The 15,955-nt window shown below is 44.9% G+C and overlaps 1 protein-coding gene across 1 annotated transcript in view; it reads left to right on the forward strand.

Annotated features, from left to right (window-relative positions):
* Positions 1–15,955, forward strand: part of chd7 (chromodomain helicase DNA binding protein 7) — a 66,293-nt gene that overhangs the window by 39,468 nt on the left and 10,870 nt on the right. Inside the window, exons 8-25 of the mRNA XM_036565385.1 lie at positions 1,202–1,316; positions 2,651–2,734; positions 2,854–2,991; positions 3,131–3,252; positions 3,502–3,745; positions 3,917–4,093; positions 4,415–4,558; positions 4,862–5,129; positions 5,332–5,542; positions 5,795–5,990; positions 6,239–6,406; positions 6,664–6,843; positions 6,989–7,099; positions 7,840–8,045; positions 9,630–9,829; positions 10,136–10,295; positions 13,293–13,382; positions 13,901–14,004. Of these exons, the coding sequence (XP_036421278.1) occupies positions 1,202–1,316; positions 2,651–2,734; positions 2,854–2,991; positions 3,131–3,252; positions 3,502–3,745; positions 3,917–4,093; positions 4,415–4,558; positions 4,862–5,129; positions 5,332–5,542; positions 5,795–5,990; positions 6,239–6,406; positions 6,664–6,843; positions 6,989–7,099; positions 7,840–8,045; positions 9,630–9,829; positions 10,136–10,295; positions 13,293–13,382; positions 13,901–14,004 (2,918 nt within the window). The remainder of the gene's footprint in view (positions 1–1,201; positions 1,317–2,650; positions 2,735–2,853; positions 2,992–3,130; positions 3,253–3,501; positions 3,746–3,916; positions 4,094–4,414; positions 4,559–4,861; positions 5,130–5,331; positions 5,543–5,794; positions 5,991–6,238; positions 6,407–6,663; positions 6,844–6,988; positions 7,100–7,839; positions 8,046–9,629; positions 9,830–10,135; positions 10,296–13,292; positions 13,383–13,900; positions 14,005–15,955) is intronic.

Here is a 15,955-nt window from a genome sequence, read left to right on the forward strand (position 1 = left end):
AAACCGTGTTTGCTGTTGCACAACTTAAATTGAATTAAAAAGTTTTAGATGCTGTTTTTGGTTATTTGATTTTGCCCATAGACTTTGGAAGACAGTGCATGTCGAAAGGTGTCCGTATTGAAAGAAATGGACAAGAAGAAAGGGTGTTGGCTGACAGTGCCATCAGAAACAAGCAAGAGCCAGGCTTGCTAGTAGCTAAAGAATAAATCTCAAGTTTAGTAGCAGCTATGTAATCGTTAATGTGGGGTCCAAGTGTCTGACCACTTGTTTAAAGAATATAAAATATGCTTTAACCGAGTGAAACAGTGAAGAAACATTATTTCTAGATTGCTATTCAAATTTAGGCAAATTTGTGACATTGACTATGCTGAGGTCTTTCTACAAAAAGGTCAGATTTGTTTTTAAGTCTTCCAGTGAAGCTCATGTTCAGACCCTCAGCTGGGTTTCATCTACTAATCAGAGGCTTTTACACAAGTTTGCGGAGTTCACCTTGAATACATGCTGCCATGAAAGCTTTTCTGAGTGAATGATTGATATCATTCACACTTAAAAAAATGCTGACCAGCACCGTGTTTCATTAAAAACAGCGTAATTAGTCCTGTTTTACTGGGTTTAGTGCAGTTGTGTGAAATGTTAAATAAAAAGCATTATGCCCTGAGATTTTGAAGGCAGTTTTTACATGTGACACTGTTATTGCACTGCATCAAAATGTCATGATACATATCGACTATCGCGATGTCTTTTAAATATTGTAATATCGTCCCCCACAATAGAGTTTTCACTAGGGCATTCAGACTTTGGGTCCCCAGCTAGTTAACATTACCAGCTTTCCACCTTGCACATAATGCGTTCATATGGTGCTTTGTACATATGGTTGCTTCTATATTGATTTAATAGAACGCTGTCCAGCTTGCAGTCGATCTACAGGCTTATCTTATGAGTGGATTATATCTGTATTTGGCAGGTTATTCATAGTGGGATTAAGAAATTAGATAATTCTACCTCATATCTTTTTCCTCTAAGAACCAAAGGCCTGCCACACAGACCTTATTTTTGTCAAAACAGCTACTTTAAATACTCCCACTGACCTTTCTCTACTATTCCCTTGTCCAAAGGCCCATGTCAACCATGTTAGCCAACCATGTGTAGTTTGTTTACATTTAAACAAACTTTGGCTTTATGTGCTGTTGGTGTTATGTAGCTCGTACCTGCACTGTCGCTGGGCGGACCTCGAGGATCTGGAGAAGGACAAGAGAATCCACCAGAAGGTCAAGAGGTTCAAAGCCAAGCAGGCACTCAACAACTTCCTAAACGAGGTCAGTACCCATCCTCCATATCCCGGTTTGTCCGCCATTTTGTTTTTTCCTTCCCCCCCCCCTTTTACAGCTTGCACTGATAATGGTGGCTGTATGTAGTGGTTGCATATGTTTATGGTGCCGTTTTGAACAGACTCAGGTGAAGGCAATAAAATGGAGCATTTCATGACCTTATCTCCACCAAGTTCACTCTCTGCTCCTGGTGTTAAGGTAGCTGAGGAGCTGAGTACTTTTGTATTAATTCACTTTTGAAAATCTTGTCTGAGAGCTTTTCTCACCCTGTGTGAAAGTATTGTAGTGTAAATGGGTTTCCCCCCCAGAATTACACCACCCACATCAGTACCGTTGGGATGCACCTAGATTTTTTTTTGCATATCCTATGTGTCTTTCTGCACTTCAGAGTTGATCACATTATTGGTCAGGTGCACTTTTATTTTGGTAGATATTGCTTATTCCCTGACCACAACATTTCACATTTTGTCCTCTAAACTCATCCAACCTCCAATTTTAAAACACCAACAGACCAGTCAAATTTTTACACATTCACAAACATCCACCCTTATAACGAAATGGCTACTTGTCCTCCTATGCGATGTGCAGAGGCTGATTGATCAGACCTGTAACGGGTCAAATTAGATTTTAGCGTAGTTCAGACTTGCCACTGCAATAGATAACTGGACAGCAGTGTCATAATTTAAGCTGCACTATGTAAGTTTTAGGGTAGTTTTAGAGACCTCTCTGGTGGAAACGTGTGATTGCACGCAGTGTGAAATGTGCGTTGTGCTTCGTACTCTTTCGCTGATTGAATGAATGATGATTAAAAGAGAATTCAGAGAGAGCTCATTCAGAACTTGGCGAAGGCCATGTCTTCTGGGAATGTGGGTGAATTATCTGCTAATGTCGTCATTCCTCATTTGTATAATGTTGGTTTTTGCGTTTGAGACCTAAACATCAAGCCAGATCTTCTTTTTGAGTCAGCGTGTGACATTTTATACGTAAAGGCATGTGATGTGAAAAACCCCTGACCTGACACCTGACTTTTGAATTTTCAGGCTTTCCATTGCTTGCAGTATTTTTTTGTGACTTTTAATTTTTATTTTTTTTTAGTTTTAACCAAAAACGTGCAGTTTTATTGTAGAGTTTTAGATGTCTTCTTTTTCAAAATGTTGTGTTTTAAATATGGGTATGGAAGCGTTATTGTTAGTCAATGTTGTTTCTGTAATTCTGACCAGAAAGTTGTAATTGTTGTTGACTTTTATTTTTATTGTTCTACCCCTGCTTGCATATGCTTGGTGAACTGGTGCATACATAAATTCCACCATTCTTATTTTCAGATTGACGACGAACCGTTCAACCCAGACTACGTGGAGGTGGACAGAGTTCTCGACGTGTCCGAGAGCACAGACGAAAATGGAGATGTGTGTAACAGTTTTGTTTTTATTTTGTTTCGTTTGTGATGTGCTGTAAAGCAAACTCATGCTTAGAGAACCTGCAAGCTAAGCAAAGTTCTAACTGTTTACAATTTTATCTTCCGCAGCCGGTCACTCTGTACCTGGTGAAGTGGTGTTCGCTGCCATATGAGGACAGCACGTGGGAGCTGAAGGCAGACATTGACCAGGGCAAGATTGAGGATTTTGAGCGAGTGATGGCACGGGAGCCGCAGCTGAAGCGCGTGGTGAGGACTGGCACTCTGCTCCATCTAGCTTTGTTTTCTCTTGTGACTGCCGAGAGAGCAAAACAGGGGGCGAAAGGAAAAGGGCCACGTTCTTGCGGTTGCTGAAAACCACTAACGGGAATTGTTTTATTTGAAACAGGAGCGACCTCCCGCCAGCGACTGGCAGAAATCCGAGAGTTCCAGGGAATATAAAAACGGCAACGCGCTCAGGGAATACCAGCTGGAAGGAGTCAACTGGCTGCTCTTCAACTGGTACAACACGTATGTATGCAATTACTCTGCCGTCCAGCTGCACTGCTTCTCACCCTCATTAATACAGACCATAAGGCTGCAAGTAAACCAACAATTTTGTAGTTCTCCCTGTTTAAATTAAAGAATTTTAATGAACTGCTCCAATCCCACTTAAGCTCCAGTGTTCCTTTTGGCAAGCACTAAATTAAGAGGTCACGTCTAATTTTTTTAAATTTATTTTTCCCCCGCTCCGTCTTTTTTTCTTTTTAACCTTTTTAGACGAAACTGTATATTAGCTGATGAAATGGGCCTGGGAAAAACTATCCAGTCCATCACCTTCCTCTATGAGATCTACCTGAAGGGTATCCACGGCCCTTTCCTGGTGATTGCACCTCTGTCCACCATACCGAACTGGGAAAGGGAGTTCAGGACATGGACTGAACTCAATGTGGTCGTCTACCACGGCAGTCAGGCCAGCCGAAGGACCATCCAGGCCTACGAGATGAACTACAGAGATGCACAGGTAAAAAAAAACCAAAGCCTCTATTTTAGCGCTGTGGTTTGAGGGTTTTGAATTTATTTATTTATTTATTTATTTTTTTCTTCATGATTCTGATGATTGTCAAGTCCATTGAGAGATTGTCATTTTGTGGAGCCCTGAGTCACTTCTGGCATTTTGCCCTCCCTTACCCAGGGTCGTGTGATAAAGGGAGCCTACAAATTTCATGCCATCATCACTACGTTCGAGATGATCCTGACTGACTGCCCAGAGCTTCGGAGTGTTCCATGGCGCTGTGTGATTATTGATGAGGCCCATCGACTGAAAAACAGGAACTGCAAACTACTGGAGGGACTAAAGATGATGGACATGGTAGATATCTTGCTGGTTCTTTTTGTATAGGACTTTTTATATAAATTCCTATTCCATGAGACCCTGAATCAGACGAGTTAACAGAAACCTATCGTGTTTGGCGCATCATGTCAATTAGAGTGACCGAAATTATGCTGGCTCTGCCGCATTTCCCTAATCTCTGTCCTGCTGAGCCTTAGGAAGAAAAAAACTGAGGGACCCTTGGCTGTGAAGCTGAGGAGGAGCTCTGATTAATGGGCTGCAGATGACCCCTCTAATGAATTTCTTATTCACCTGAGACAGTGGGTCGTGATTTTTAACAAACCTCTTCATCTCCTGCAGGAACACAAGGTCCTGCTGACAGGAACGCCACTGCAGAACACGGTGGAGGAACTCTTTAGTCTCCTCAACTTTCTGGAGCCAGAACGCTTCCCTTCAGAGTCTACCTTCATGCAGGAGTTTGGGGACCTGAAAACTGAGGAACAGGTGCAGTTTATCAGCTCTTATCATTTTCTCACCGCTTTGCTGCATGGTACTTACAGGAACAACAGATTGACCTTTAGCTTATAGCTAATACTGGGGCAGATGAAAAATTAACCATTAGTCTGTGCTGATTAGGCATTGAGCATTAATCTTCACTGTAAAGGTACATGCTATTTTTGAAAGGAAGAATATTTCCACCAAAGATGTGAATGATAACAAATAAAAGCTATAGGCGCTAGTTAGTATTAAATGCAAAGTTTCTGTGATAGTGTTTGTTTCAAGTGTTGTCCATCTCTGCTCTCTCAGGTGCAAAAACTGCAGGGCATTCTGAAGCCCATGATGCTTCGACGACTGAAAGAGGATGTGGAGAAGAATCTGGCCCCAAAAGAGGAGACTATTATTGAAGTGGAGCTGACCAACGTGCAAAAGAAATACTACCGTGCTATTCTGGAGAAAAACTTCGCCTTCCTGTCCAAGAGTGGAGGTGGAGGAGGTGGAGGGTCCAATGTCCCCAACCTGCTGAATACCATGATGGAGTTGAGAAAATGCTGTAATCACCCCTACCTCATCAACGGTGAGAAAACAGAAATAAAAAATCACAGCGGTGTTTAACAAATAAAAAATAAGGATTGTCCTCATATGCTGAATGTCATACAACAAAATGACCTTTTTTCTGGGTTGTACTATTAAGGTATAATCAGTTGAAGTTAAGATTAAGCTAGGTCCTGAGTCCATCCTGGAAAAGCAGTGTTTTAAATTCTTTTTACATTTTGTAGGTGCTGAGGAGAAGATAATGGAGGAGTTCAGGGAGACCCACCCTGCAGACCAACCAGACTTCCACCTACAGGCCATGATCCAGGCTGCAGGGAAGCTGGTTCTGATTGACAAGCTCTTGCCCAAGCTCAAAGCTGGTGGCCACCGTGTACTCATCTTCTCCCAGATGGTGCGCTGTCTGGACATTCTTGAGGACTACCTCATCCAGAGACGGTAGGAGTCCTGCCAAACAAAACACTACCATCAAAGACCAAAAGAAAACAGTGCATAAATTAATGCCATTATCAATTATTATTAGTTTACAAACATTCCTGGTTTTGACAAAATAGCAAATCATGAGCATAAGCCCTGACATAATTTGGCTAGTTGTTCAAATTCAGCATTACACTTCGGTTTATGATGTGAGTTTAGGAAATAAATGTGGAAATAAAGTGCTATTTCTAAAGCCTCTTTGCTGTTCTGCAGGTACCCATACGAGCGTATTGACGGCAGAGTGAGGGGAAACCTCCGGCAGGCAGCTATTGACCGCTTCTCTCGACCCGATTCAGACCGCTTTGTGTTCCTGCTGTGTACCCGAGCTGGAGGCCTGGGCATTAACTTGACTGCTGCTGATACCTGTATCATCTTTGACTCTGACTGGAACCCTCAGAACGACCTGCAGGTAAGCAAAGGCCTTTTTTTTGCTCCGGGGCTGCGGGTCATTAGCAACGGTCTACACTGCCAGTAGCCTCTGTGGGAAACTATTTTATTCGACAAAAGCCCTTTTATAATAGAACACTTCCAGCCGAGTGAGTGGATGGAATGTGGCTCTCGTATTATGCAACCGATGCAGTTTTCTTGGTTGTCAGCGAGTGTCTGCTCAGTCAGGTTGTGTTTGTCTGACTCTCCCTACTCCCGCTGTACTTTCAGGCACAAGCTAGATGCCACAGGATCGGACAGAGCAAGGCAGTGAAGATTTACCGCCTGATCACCAGAAACTCTTACGAGAGGGAGATGTTCGACAAGGCCAGTTTGAAGCTGGGGCTGGACAAAGCTGTGCTTCAGTCCATGAGCGGAAGAGAGAATGCTGCCAATGGGGTACGAACTGCTCACAGCACCTCCATTTTTATGGAGCTGCGCTCAAAACTCTATTCCAGATGGTTCATTAATCAAACATACTTTCCACATGCTGGCAGCTGGTGGATGGGCCTCTAATGCCTCTAGACTGCATCTTTTTTTCCATCCTTTTCACTATATAGCAAAAACCTTTGCCGATCTATAAAATAAGCCTAAAAAAGAACATATTTATTGAAATCTGTAAGTACTAACTGTACTTTTAATGTGTGCTGTCTTAGGTTCAGCAACTCTCAAAGAAGGAGATTGAGGACCTCCTGCGCAAAGGGGCATATGGTGCACTTATGGATGAAGAGGACGAGGGCTCTAAATTCTGTGAAGAGGACATTGACCAGATCTTACAGAGACGCACACAGACAATTACTATTGAGTCCGAGGGGAAAGGCTCTACTTTTGCTAAGGTAATGGCAATGTTTGTTAGCGGAGATGTGTAGATTAATACATTTACCCTTATTTGGGCTGGCTTGACTTGTTTTGTGTTGCCCTATAAAAAAACTAATTAAGGAGTAAAATGTTCATGTAAATTTATTTTCTTCCCCTCTCCAGGCGAGTTTTGTGTCTTCTGGGAACAGGACAGATATTTCTCTGGAGGACCCAGATTTCTGGCAGAAATGGGCAAAGAAAGCAGAGCTGGACCTGGCCGTCATCAATGGCAGGGTAAGCCACTCATCATGCAGGGTTTAAAGATGGAACGAGGACGCATGCTTGTGTGAAGAAACGCCTCGTGGGAAATGTAGTTAAATCTACGCGCTAATCTCTGGCACTTTCACTTGTGTAGCGATGTGTGAGGGATTTATAGCTGACTGTTAATCATTGTTTCATTAATTCCGGGGTCACGCATTAGCAGCTTTCTGATGGGTATCGCATTCATAGCTGCAGCCGAAGATTGATAATTAAAGGCGGGGAGAATCCAGGTCTGGGTAGATTCCCCAGCACTCGATGGTGTCACTCCTCATAAATATGCTATCTGAGCATAATTAATGAGGCTTATTTCCCCAGGCTAACAGTGCGTGGAATGTAGTCGTAATTGGGCAAAGGCGAAATTGTTTAAACTTGGCCATGGGAAGCGTTTTCTGTAATTACCGCTGTTCTCTCCACTCGGGAGAATTTGAGGCTCTAAGCAGCTTACGGCTGCTGAAGGGAAACATCGCTTTACGTCGAACCAAAAGTGCTTTATCACAATATTGTTTTCTGCCTGTGCCCCTGAGCGAAGCTCTTAATCTAAACAGTATAAGTGGATACTGTGAGCAGACAGATCTGTCCAGCGCTTGTCTGTATGTGGTTGACTGCAGGCTATTTGAAGGATTAGTGACAATAACGGCACGGGTCCACTTTTAATCTATTTATTTTTTTAAAGTGTTCTGGGGGTGTTCTAACAGCAGATTGTATCTCATCAGAATACCCTGGTGATTGACACCCCTCGGGTCAGGAAGCAGACACGTCACTACAGCTCTATGAAGGAGGACGAGATGATGGAGTACTCGGAGCTGGAGAGCGACTCTGAGGACAAGCCTGTTCAGAAACCACGGAGGCCCCAGGACAAAACCCAGGGGTATCCCCGAAGCGAGTGTTTCAGAGTGGAGAAGAACCTGCTGGTCTATGGGTGAGTGCAGCTTGTGGTGTTTTCAGAGCAGGATTTCTTTGACATTTTCATTTATTCAGCTACTTAAACGTGTGGAAGATGCTGCCCTGCGCCCTCAGACTGTGAAAATGCCACACCAGCTTTATCTTCACAAACATGCACTCTTCCTGTCCCAGTTCCACATCAACCCCCAAGCCCCACCTCCACTCAGCCTTTTCCAGGCCACGTCCCTCAGATCCCTCGATGGAGCTGTGAGCCAGCGCGCTCCATGGAAACTCACCACTGCAGGAAGTCCATCCCAATGCCACGAGACAGGATATTCTGCTTCCTGCATCGTTTCATCGCCACCCAAATACCCCCTTGTCCCGTTTAGTTTTCCGTTTGGGATGCGGATATCTGGTAGCTTGCAGCCCACCAGTGCTGTGGCCGAGTTTGTCACGCTTGCCTGTCCCCGGGCGGCGGGAGCTGCAGCGCTATCTAACGCGCACAGTTAATTAAGCGCCAGGCCTCAGTGCTCCCGGCACTAATCATGGCTGGCTGCACGCACCATGTCTGACCAGTATTATTATTTTTAAAATTCCCTCCCTCCTCTTTTTCCCCCTCCCTTTTTCAGTCAGACACGTCTAGACCCCTGGGCTACACAGCAAATTAGATCCATCAAATCTGAGGGCTTTGTCTCATCTGATGTTTTTATGAAAAGCAGTGTAGGGCTGTGGATTCAGAGCAGACCTCCCCCCTCTTTCTCTTCTCTCTCTCTGATGCTCTCTCTGCTGTCCATCTCTCACAGACACTTTCGCGCTCTCTCGCTCATGCTCTCACTGTCTCTCCAGAAAGTCCCGCAGGGCAGAGCTCCATTCTCCTCAGAGAGCCTGAGTGCTTCCATCAAATAACAAGGGCATTGGGTCTCCCCATGGTCATTGACTGTGCCAGGAAGCTAGAGCCTGTACTTTTTCCCTGCCTCCTTCAGTCTGTAACGAACAGTAGAGCTACAGCAATTCAAATATTCCACTTTGAGTGGCCCTCAGGCTGGAGTAGAGCTTGAAATATTTGTCTGAAAACTATGAAATCTGACTACTCTTGTATGGTTCAAGCAGCGTTTTTGAAAGATCAGGCTATGGTCACGTTTAAATTTTATATTCAGGTTTCTCGTACCCCGTTTCCCATCTTTTGAACAGATTTGTTTTTCCCTTAATTTACTCTGCCTCCATACTTTTATTACCTTGAATTTCGGTCACAGTTGTTGGCAACAGCGTCTTCGAGGCCAGCATGAAAACACATAATCTTATGTAAAGTTTGTGCGCAAAAATGTTCAAAAGATGCATGAACTCAGTTTGACATGGATTTTTTTTGTGTTTGTTCTGATGACTCATTATTTATAGGTTTTACTTAACACCATTACTCCCCCCCCCCAACATTCATCCTAAAATTAGCTTGACTGCACCACAACTTCTTGACCAAAAAAAGTAGTCTCGCATCCGCAACCTATGAATGCCACAGAATTTTAGAAATGTCTGAACAGAACATGCAGAGCTTGAAACTGTAGCATTGGTTCTTGTTTTGTTTTGAAGCTGTGACTTGACTCTCTGTGCTCTCCCCTCTGTCTAGCTGGGGTCGCTGGAGGGACATCCTGTCCCATGGGCGCTTCAAGCGTCCTCTGCGAGAGCGGGACGTGGAGATCATCTGCCGCTCACTGCTGGCCTACTGCCTGCTGCATTACCGCGGGGACGAGAACATCAAGAGCTTCATCTGGGACCTCATCGCTCCCACGGAGGATGGCCAGAGCCGCACGCTCACCAACCACTCTGGTACGATGGAATTACCATGGCATAATCAGAAGGCTATGTTTAGATATGCTTTAGCTTAGCCTTAAAGGAGTAGTCCTGCATTTTTTAATAAAGAAATTGGACAAGAACAGCTTGGATAACATTAGACCCCTTAATAGAAGCTATTGCACATTGTCTATTCACTTCTATTATGAGTGTTTTGAGTCAGCTGTTTTTCTGTACAGGAAAATTGTCGATGGTAGTTGAGCATATGATATGGATGCTGAAGGTGCAGATTAGGTTGAAATGCTGGAGTATTACTAACATTTATTTTCTGTATTTGTGTAGGTCTGTCTGCTCCCGTGCCCAGAGGCCGTAAAGGTAAAAAGGGCAAGCTGCCGGTGGCACAGCCCCACAAGCCCCAGGCTGACTGGCTGGCCGACTGCAACCCTGACGTATTGCTCCAGGAGGACAGTTACAAGAGGCATCTGAAACATCACTGCAACAAGTAAGAGCTAAGGCTATGCGGTATTACTTGTTATTGCAACAACTGGATTTGCAGTATAGAAGGTTAAAATATTAAAATAAGACACAACTGTTCTCTGTTAGCGTCCTGAGCAATCTGGGGGTGCAACCGTGATTTATTTAAAGCCCAACAAGCTGGGTCAGAAGCAGTATGTTACTGTTGTATTTTAGTGCTGTATGTATAGATATAGGGCAATATGTTGTCTTTGAAATTGTCTCTATATCATGCAGCCCTGGTAAAACTTCTGTGTAGTCTTGTTTTAGAAATCAGCAACCTTACAGGTCTAGTCAGAGTAAGGATGATTACACAGTAGACAGCACAAGACCGGAGCATGCAGATCTTGGCCGTCTAGGAGGCGCATGCCGGAGTAGGGATGGGGTTTGTGCAGTTCAAATTCGAGCAAGCAAATCAGAAGTCTATCTTTGCCTGTCCATGCACGCTTTCATTGGTGTTCATTTCCCATGTCAAAATCCCTTGCAGGAAGTGTTGAAGTGGTTTAAACTTTTTTAGATGCTCTAGTCTGGCAGAGCAAACGCAACTGTCTTACCAAAATACATTGATTAAGATGCATTTGCTATTGTCTGTGTAGGCACCCTAAGCCTGACTTACCATCAAAAAACACTCATTTATGTTTTTGTCTATTAGTGTTCATTTGTTGGGACTGCCGAGTGCTTAACAAGCAAACTTGCTCGACTTGCAACTGGGGCTTATTTGAAGTGGACTGTCTAAGTCACCATAAAGGGTAGACAAGACTTTTGATGGAAGTGATGGAGGACGTTACAATCAACCAATTAAAACTGGTTGTAGCATAAGGGTGTAGTATATTCAGTTTGATTTCTGATTCTTAGGTGGAGATTCATTTAATTTTTTTATGTTTTGTCTTGATTGTACTCTAATATACTACTAGAGTTTATAATTGACCAGTATAAAATAGCAGCTTTTTCAGTTTGGATATAGCATAAACCCTACCCACTTTAAGCTAATAGAGGGCACCCGGATGAATGGTTGTGTTCGTTTTTGATACTGTGCTGAAAACATTACACCCTTATTTGAGATGGTCACTGTTTTGGAACTGAAGTGTGTGTGGTTTAATAGAAATAGTTCTAGTAGTAGAAAAGACTAAACTTGGCAGTGATGAGCTTCCTGATTCTGCGAACCATGCGTGCCAAAGTTTTTGGAATAATGAGGGTAAAACTGAGACGATAGGTGGTGTGGTTTTGTTGTTTTCTTTTTTTTAATTATATATATATATATATATATATATATATATATATATATATATATATATATATATATATATATAGTCTTTGCCCCCCATCTTCCCCCTTTGCTGAAATTAAAGATTTTAAGATCTCTTCAATAATTCATCCTTTTTCTCATCGCGCCAGGATGGGTTATTTTGTCTTTCGCCCTGCTTGTCCGTCACTCGCCGCATGCTGTCGTCTGCCCTCTTTTGTTTTGTGAGGCCTCTCTGGTTTCATTTGATAAATAATTTCTGCTGCCAGGCCTGCATTGTTGGGTCTCGCCTAGGCAGAGGGAGGGCGAGGGGGGTGCGCACTGCTGGCTCTCTCTCTCGTGCTCTTTCGCTCGCTCGCTTGCTCTCTCTCTCTCTCTCGTATGCACCCAAAGAAAGAGAGCGGAGCAGCAGCTGAGGAAGCAGCGTTCCAAGTCGATAAATTCAAGGCGCTCAGACCGCTGGCCATCTGCCTGCTGCGCCGCAAACTTCTCCCTCGTCCCGTTCACACCTCACAACTTCAGCAGCGTTTACACAGGAAATGAAGGGGAGAGAGAGAGAGATGTGGAGAGACAGAGAGGAAGGGGCAGAAGAACGCGGGGGGAGTAAAGCGATGAAGCGTTGTGGGGGGTGGTAAAAGAGAGGAGAGATGCAGGGTGGGGAGAGAGATATGGCAGTGTGGAAGGAGGGTATGATGGAGCGAGAGATGTTAGATAGGTAGGGGTGAGGGAGGAGAAAGGAAGGGGAGCGTGATGGAGTGAGGGTATAATGGGGAGACAGAGAGAGAGAGAGGGAAGGCGGTGGGTTTGCGGGCTGGCGGGCGTTTCTCCCCCCGTGCAGGAGCGGCATGGTGCCAGGCCAGGTGCCAGCCAGGCAGACCTGTTGGAAGCGGGTGAAAGGCGGCACACACAGAGGTGATTATGTGCTGCCATCTGTCAGGCGCGGAGGCTGGCGCGCAGCGTGGCTAATCAGGCCTGGCAGGATGATGGATGAGCCGTGGCACACGCCAACGAGCGGCTGCTGCCTCTGCCTCTGCCTCCACCGCTGCTGCTGGCATTGAGCACAGCGGCCAAACTTACTCAGGCTTTTGTTTTCTGCCTTCTCTCTCTCTCTCTCTCTCTCTCTCTCTCTCTCTCTCTCTCTCTCTCTCTCTCTCTCTCTCTCTCTGTGTCTGTGTCTCGCTCCCTCGCTGTCTGTCTCTCTATCTTTCTTTCTCTCTCTCTCTGTCTACATCCTCATCCCTCTCTCCTCTTGTGTCTTTCCATCTCTGTCTTTTTTCTGTCTCTCTTTCTGTCTCCCTCCATCCCTTCATGTATCTTTTTTTCTTCCTGCCTCTCATCTGTTTCTCTCTCTTCTTGTCTTTCTTTCCTCTGCTTTTTTTCCTCACTCACTCCTTCCTCACTCTTCTTCCTTTTCTTTCTTTCACTTTTCTTCTTATCTTTTTTCTCACCCTCCTCTTTTTTCTCTCTTTGTCGCTGTCCCTTTCTTTTCTTTTTTCTGTCTCTCCCCTTCTCTTCCTCATCCTCCTTTCCTTGGTGTCTTCATTTTTGTCTTTCTCTCTCCCTCTTTTCTCTTCTTTCTCTCTTCCTCTCCCTTCCCCATCTATCATTTTGCCTGCTGCTAAGTTAACCCAATGTCTCTCTCTCTCTCTCTCTCTCTCTCTCTCTCTCTCTCTCTCTCTCTCTCTCTCTCTCTCTCTCTCTCTCTCCCTTCATTCATCATCTTTCTCCCACTATCTCTCACAGAGTGTTGCTGCGGGTCCGCATGCTGTACTATCTGCGACAGGAAGTCATTGGAGACCTGGCAGACCGGATCCTGGAGGGAACGGATTCAAGGTTGGCATCTCTCTTCGTCCCTCACTCCAAAGCCTGCCTGCTGTTATCTCTTCTCTCCTTCCATCACCTTCTCCTCCTCTCCCATCCCCCCCTCTGCCTGTCCCTCTCTCCTCCCGCTCTCTCTCCTCCCTCCCCCACTCACCCCTCCTCTCCCCCCCTCCACCCAGATGTGCATGCATGGATAATGTGCAGACGTGCTTGCCATATTGATGCTCTCGAGGACTTGACTGAAGTTCTAATTGAGCCACTGTGCGTGTGTTGGTAGTGAGAGAGAAGCTAGTGGCTCAGATCTTTGGCCATAATCAGGTTGGCCCTGGACAGCCAGGCTGAGAAATGGCCTCTAAATGAGATGCGGCGTGTTAATGGCCACGTTTCCTTCCAGATGTCTGTGGATAGACATTACTGCCGCGCTCATCAGATTACTCACGGCCGCGGCCACAGCCATCTCCAGCTTAATCACACTTCCTGTGTTTGTTTACTTTTCTTTTTTTTTCCTCTCTTTCTTTCTTTGGCTGCAGCGAATTGGATGTTTGGATCCCACAGCCCTTGAACGCTGAAGTCCCTGCCGATTGGTGGGACCTGGAGGCCGACAAGTCTCTCCTCATTGGGGTCTTCAAGCATGGTAAGCTCCGCCCCCTCAGATCCCAAAGCTCTCTGGGGTTCAGCGTCAGGCAGTTGAGGGGGCTCTAATTGCCTGCGCTGACCCACTGTAATATCGTTAGAAAACTGATTCACTGTTTCCCACACGGCTGCTTCCTAGCCTAGATGAGTGTCTGTGTTGAAACTGAGTTACCCCACTTTTTAATCCATCAACAGTTTGTTAACCTTGACCGACAAGGATAAGAAAAGCTCCAAGAGAACTTGTTAAATAGCTTGTTTTGAATTTGGTGATGTCACCAACACTCAACCTACCACAGTTTAGCCCTGCTCATTCACACTGAAGTTATAAGGAGTGTTTCAGCTCTGAGTGCTTTTTGAATGTTAAGTACAGGACAGCCAATCCCAACAGAGCTCATCGACACATCAGTCTTAAAGCAACAGTGACGACAGACAGCCTGTTTAATCCTAAAGGATAAAGAGAGGTTGGAATACAGTCAGGTAAAATGAATTATGGCCTTGTTGGGACACAAAACCACACGTTAAGTGGACCTCAAGGGAAAAAGGAAATGCAAGAAATTTGGGATGTGGGCTTTTAAAGGACCTGTATCATGGAAAGCTGGATTTTCTCATATTTCCTAAAAATTAGCTTGATGTAGTTTGTAAATGTAAGGTTTCAATGTACCGTTTCCTCCACAGTCCATGCGGCCCATATATGGAAGCTAAGCTGCCAAAATGGTCTGTTTTGAATTTCAGGTTAGCAAAATCAACAGTTACATATCTGCCTTTAACCTGCCAGTTTAGCCCATCCATTCATGCTAACGTTATTAGGAGTGTTTCCTTTACGTTTACATTTACGGCGTTTAGCAGACACTCTTATCTAGAGCAACTTACAAAAGTGCTTCATAAGTCTTTCAAGCCTGCCTTGTATTTAAAAAGCAATCAGAATAGAGCTCATTACATGTCAGTCTTAAAGGGGAAGTGTCAAACAGCTGGTTTAATTCTAAGAGATTAATAGAGATTGGAAAAGAACTGCTTGTGTTTGGCGCACAAGCTTACGTCATATGTTGACCTCGGGGACAGAAGTAAAATACAAGGGAAATATTGCATGTGGGCCCTTCACATTCTGTGTGTTCCTGTTTTTCTGTTTTAATGCATCTTTTTGTTTTGGGGCAGTAAACGTTCTAAAGAGAGAGAGAGACGGAGAGAGAGAGAGAGCGAGTCGAGGCTGGAATTGTCAGCAGCTCACTTGTAATGATATTAAATGTAGTAATAGGCACTTTTTCTTATTCAATAACAGGCACTGGCTCTCGTCGCTGCCATTAATCTAAGACAAGAGGCTTCCGAGTGAGCTTCCTCTGAATGTCCATGCAGAGACCTCTCTCTCTCACTCGCTCCTGTTCGCACTCTCTCGCTCCCAAGAGCCCTGAGCAGCCTCGTTAACTCTGCCCTACACACACCCACACTCACACACACACACATGCAAGCGTGTGTACAACACAGGCAGCCTGTTCTTAATCATAATCCCAATTCAGCGGGGAGGTCTCGGGAGGAAGCAGCAGAAGAGAGGTGGCGGGTCCTGCGCTGCAGAGGGAAGAATGATAGCCTATAAAACCCCCTCATGATTACAGTTTGGCTCGGGCCGTGCCGGCAGTTAGGAACAATGTGTCACCGCATAAATCCTAATTGAAATGTGATGTTCTGGCAGGGGAGGGGAGGGGAGGTGGAGAAGAGAAGGGGGGGGGGGGATCAGCAGCTCTCAGCTGAAGTGGGTCCAGCCTGCCAATCATCTCCCCTGCCGTGCACGGCCAGGATCCGCAGCCTCAAATCTGTTCTGCTTGGACAGTTTCAACGGGCGTTTTCCTCCACAACTGCACTCTTTTTGGTTTTTCTCGTGAATGTTTTCCCCTCCTTAGTGAGGTTATGATTTAAATCCTGTAGCTGGGTTTAGCATTTATTTTTAGAAGTGTGAATTG

The sequence above is a fragment of the Colossoma macropomum genome, unplaced genomic scaffold (assembly GCF_904425465.1).
Source record: "Colossoma macropomum unplaced genomic scaffold, Colossoma_macropomum, whole genome shotgun sequence".
In the NCBI taxonomy this organism is placed as follows: Eukaryota; Metazoa; Chordata; class Actinopteri; order Characiformes; family Serrasalmidae; genus Colossoma; species Colossoma macropomum.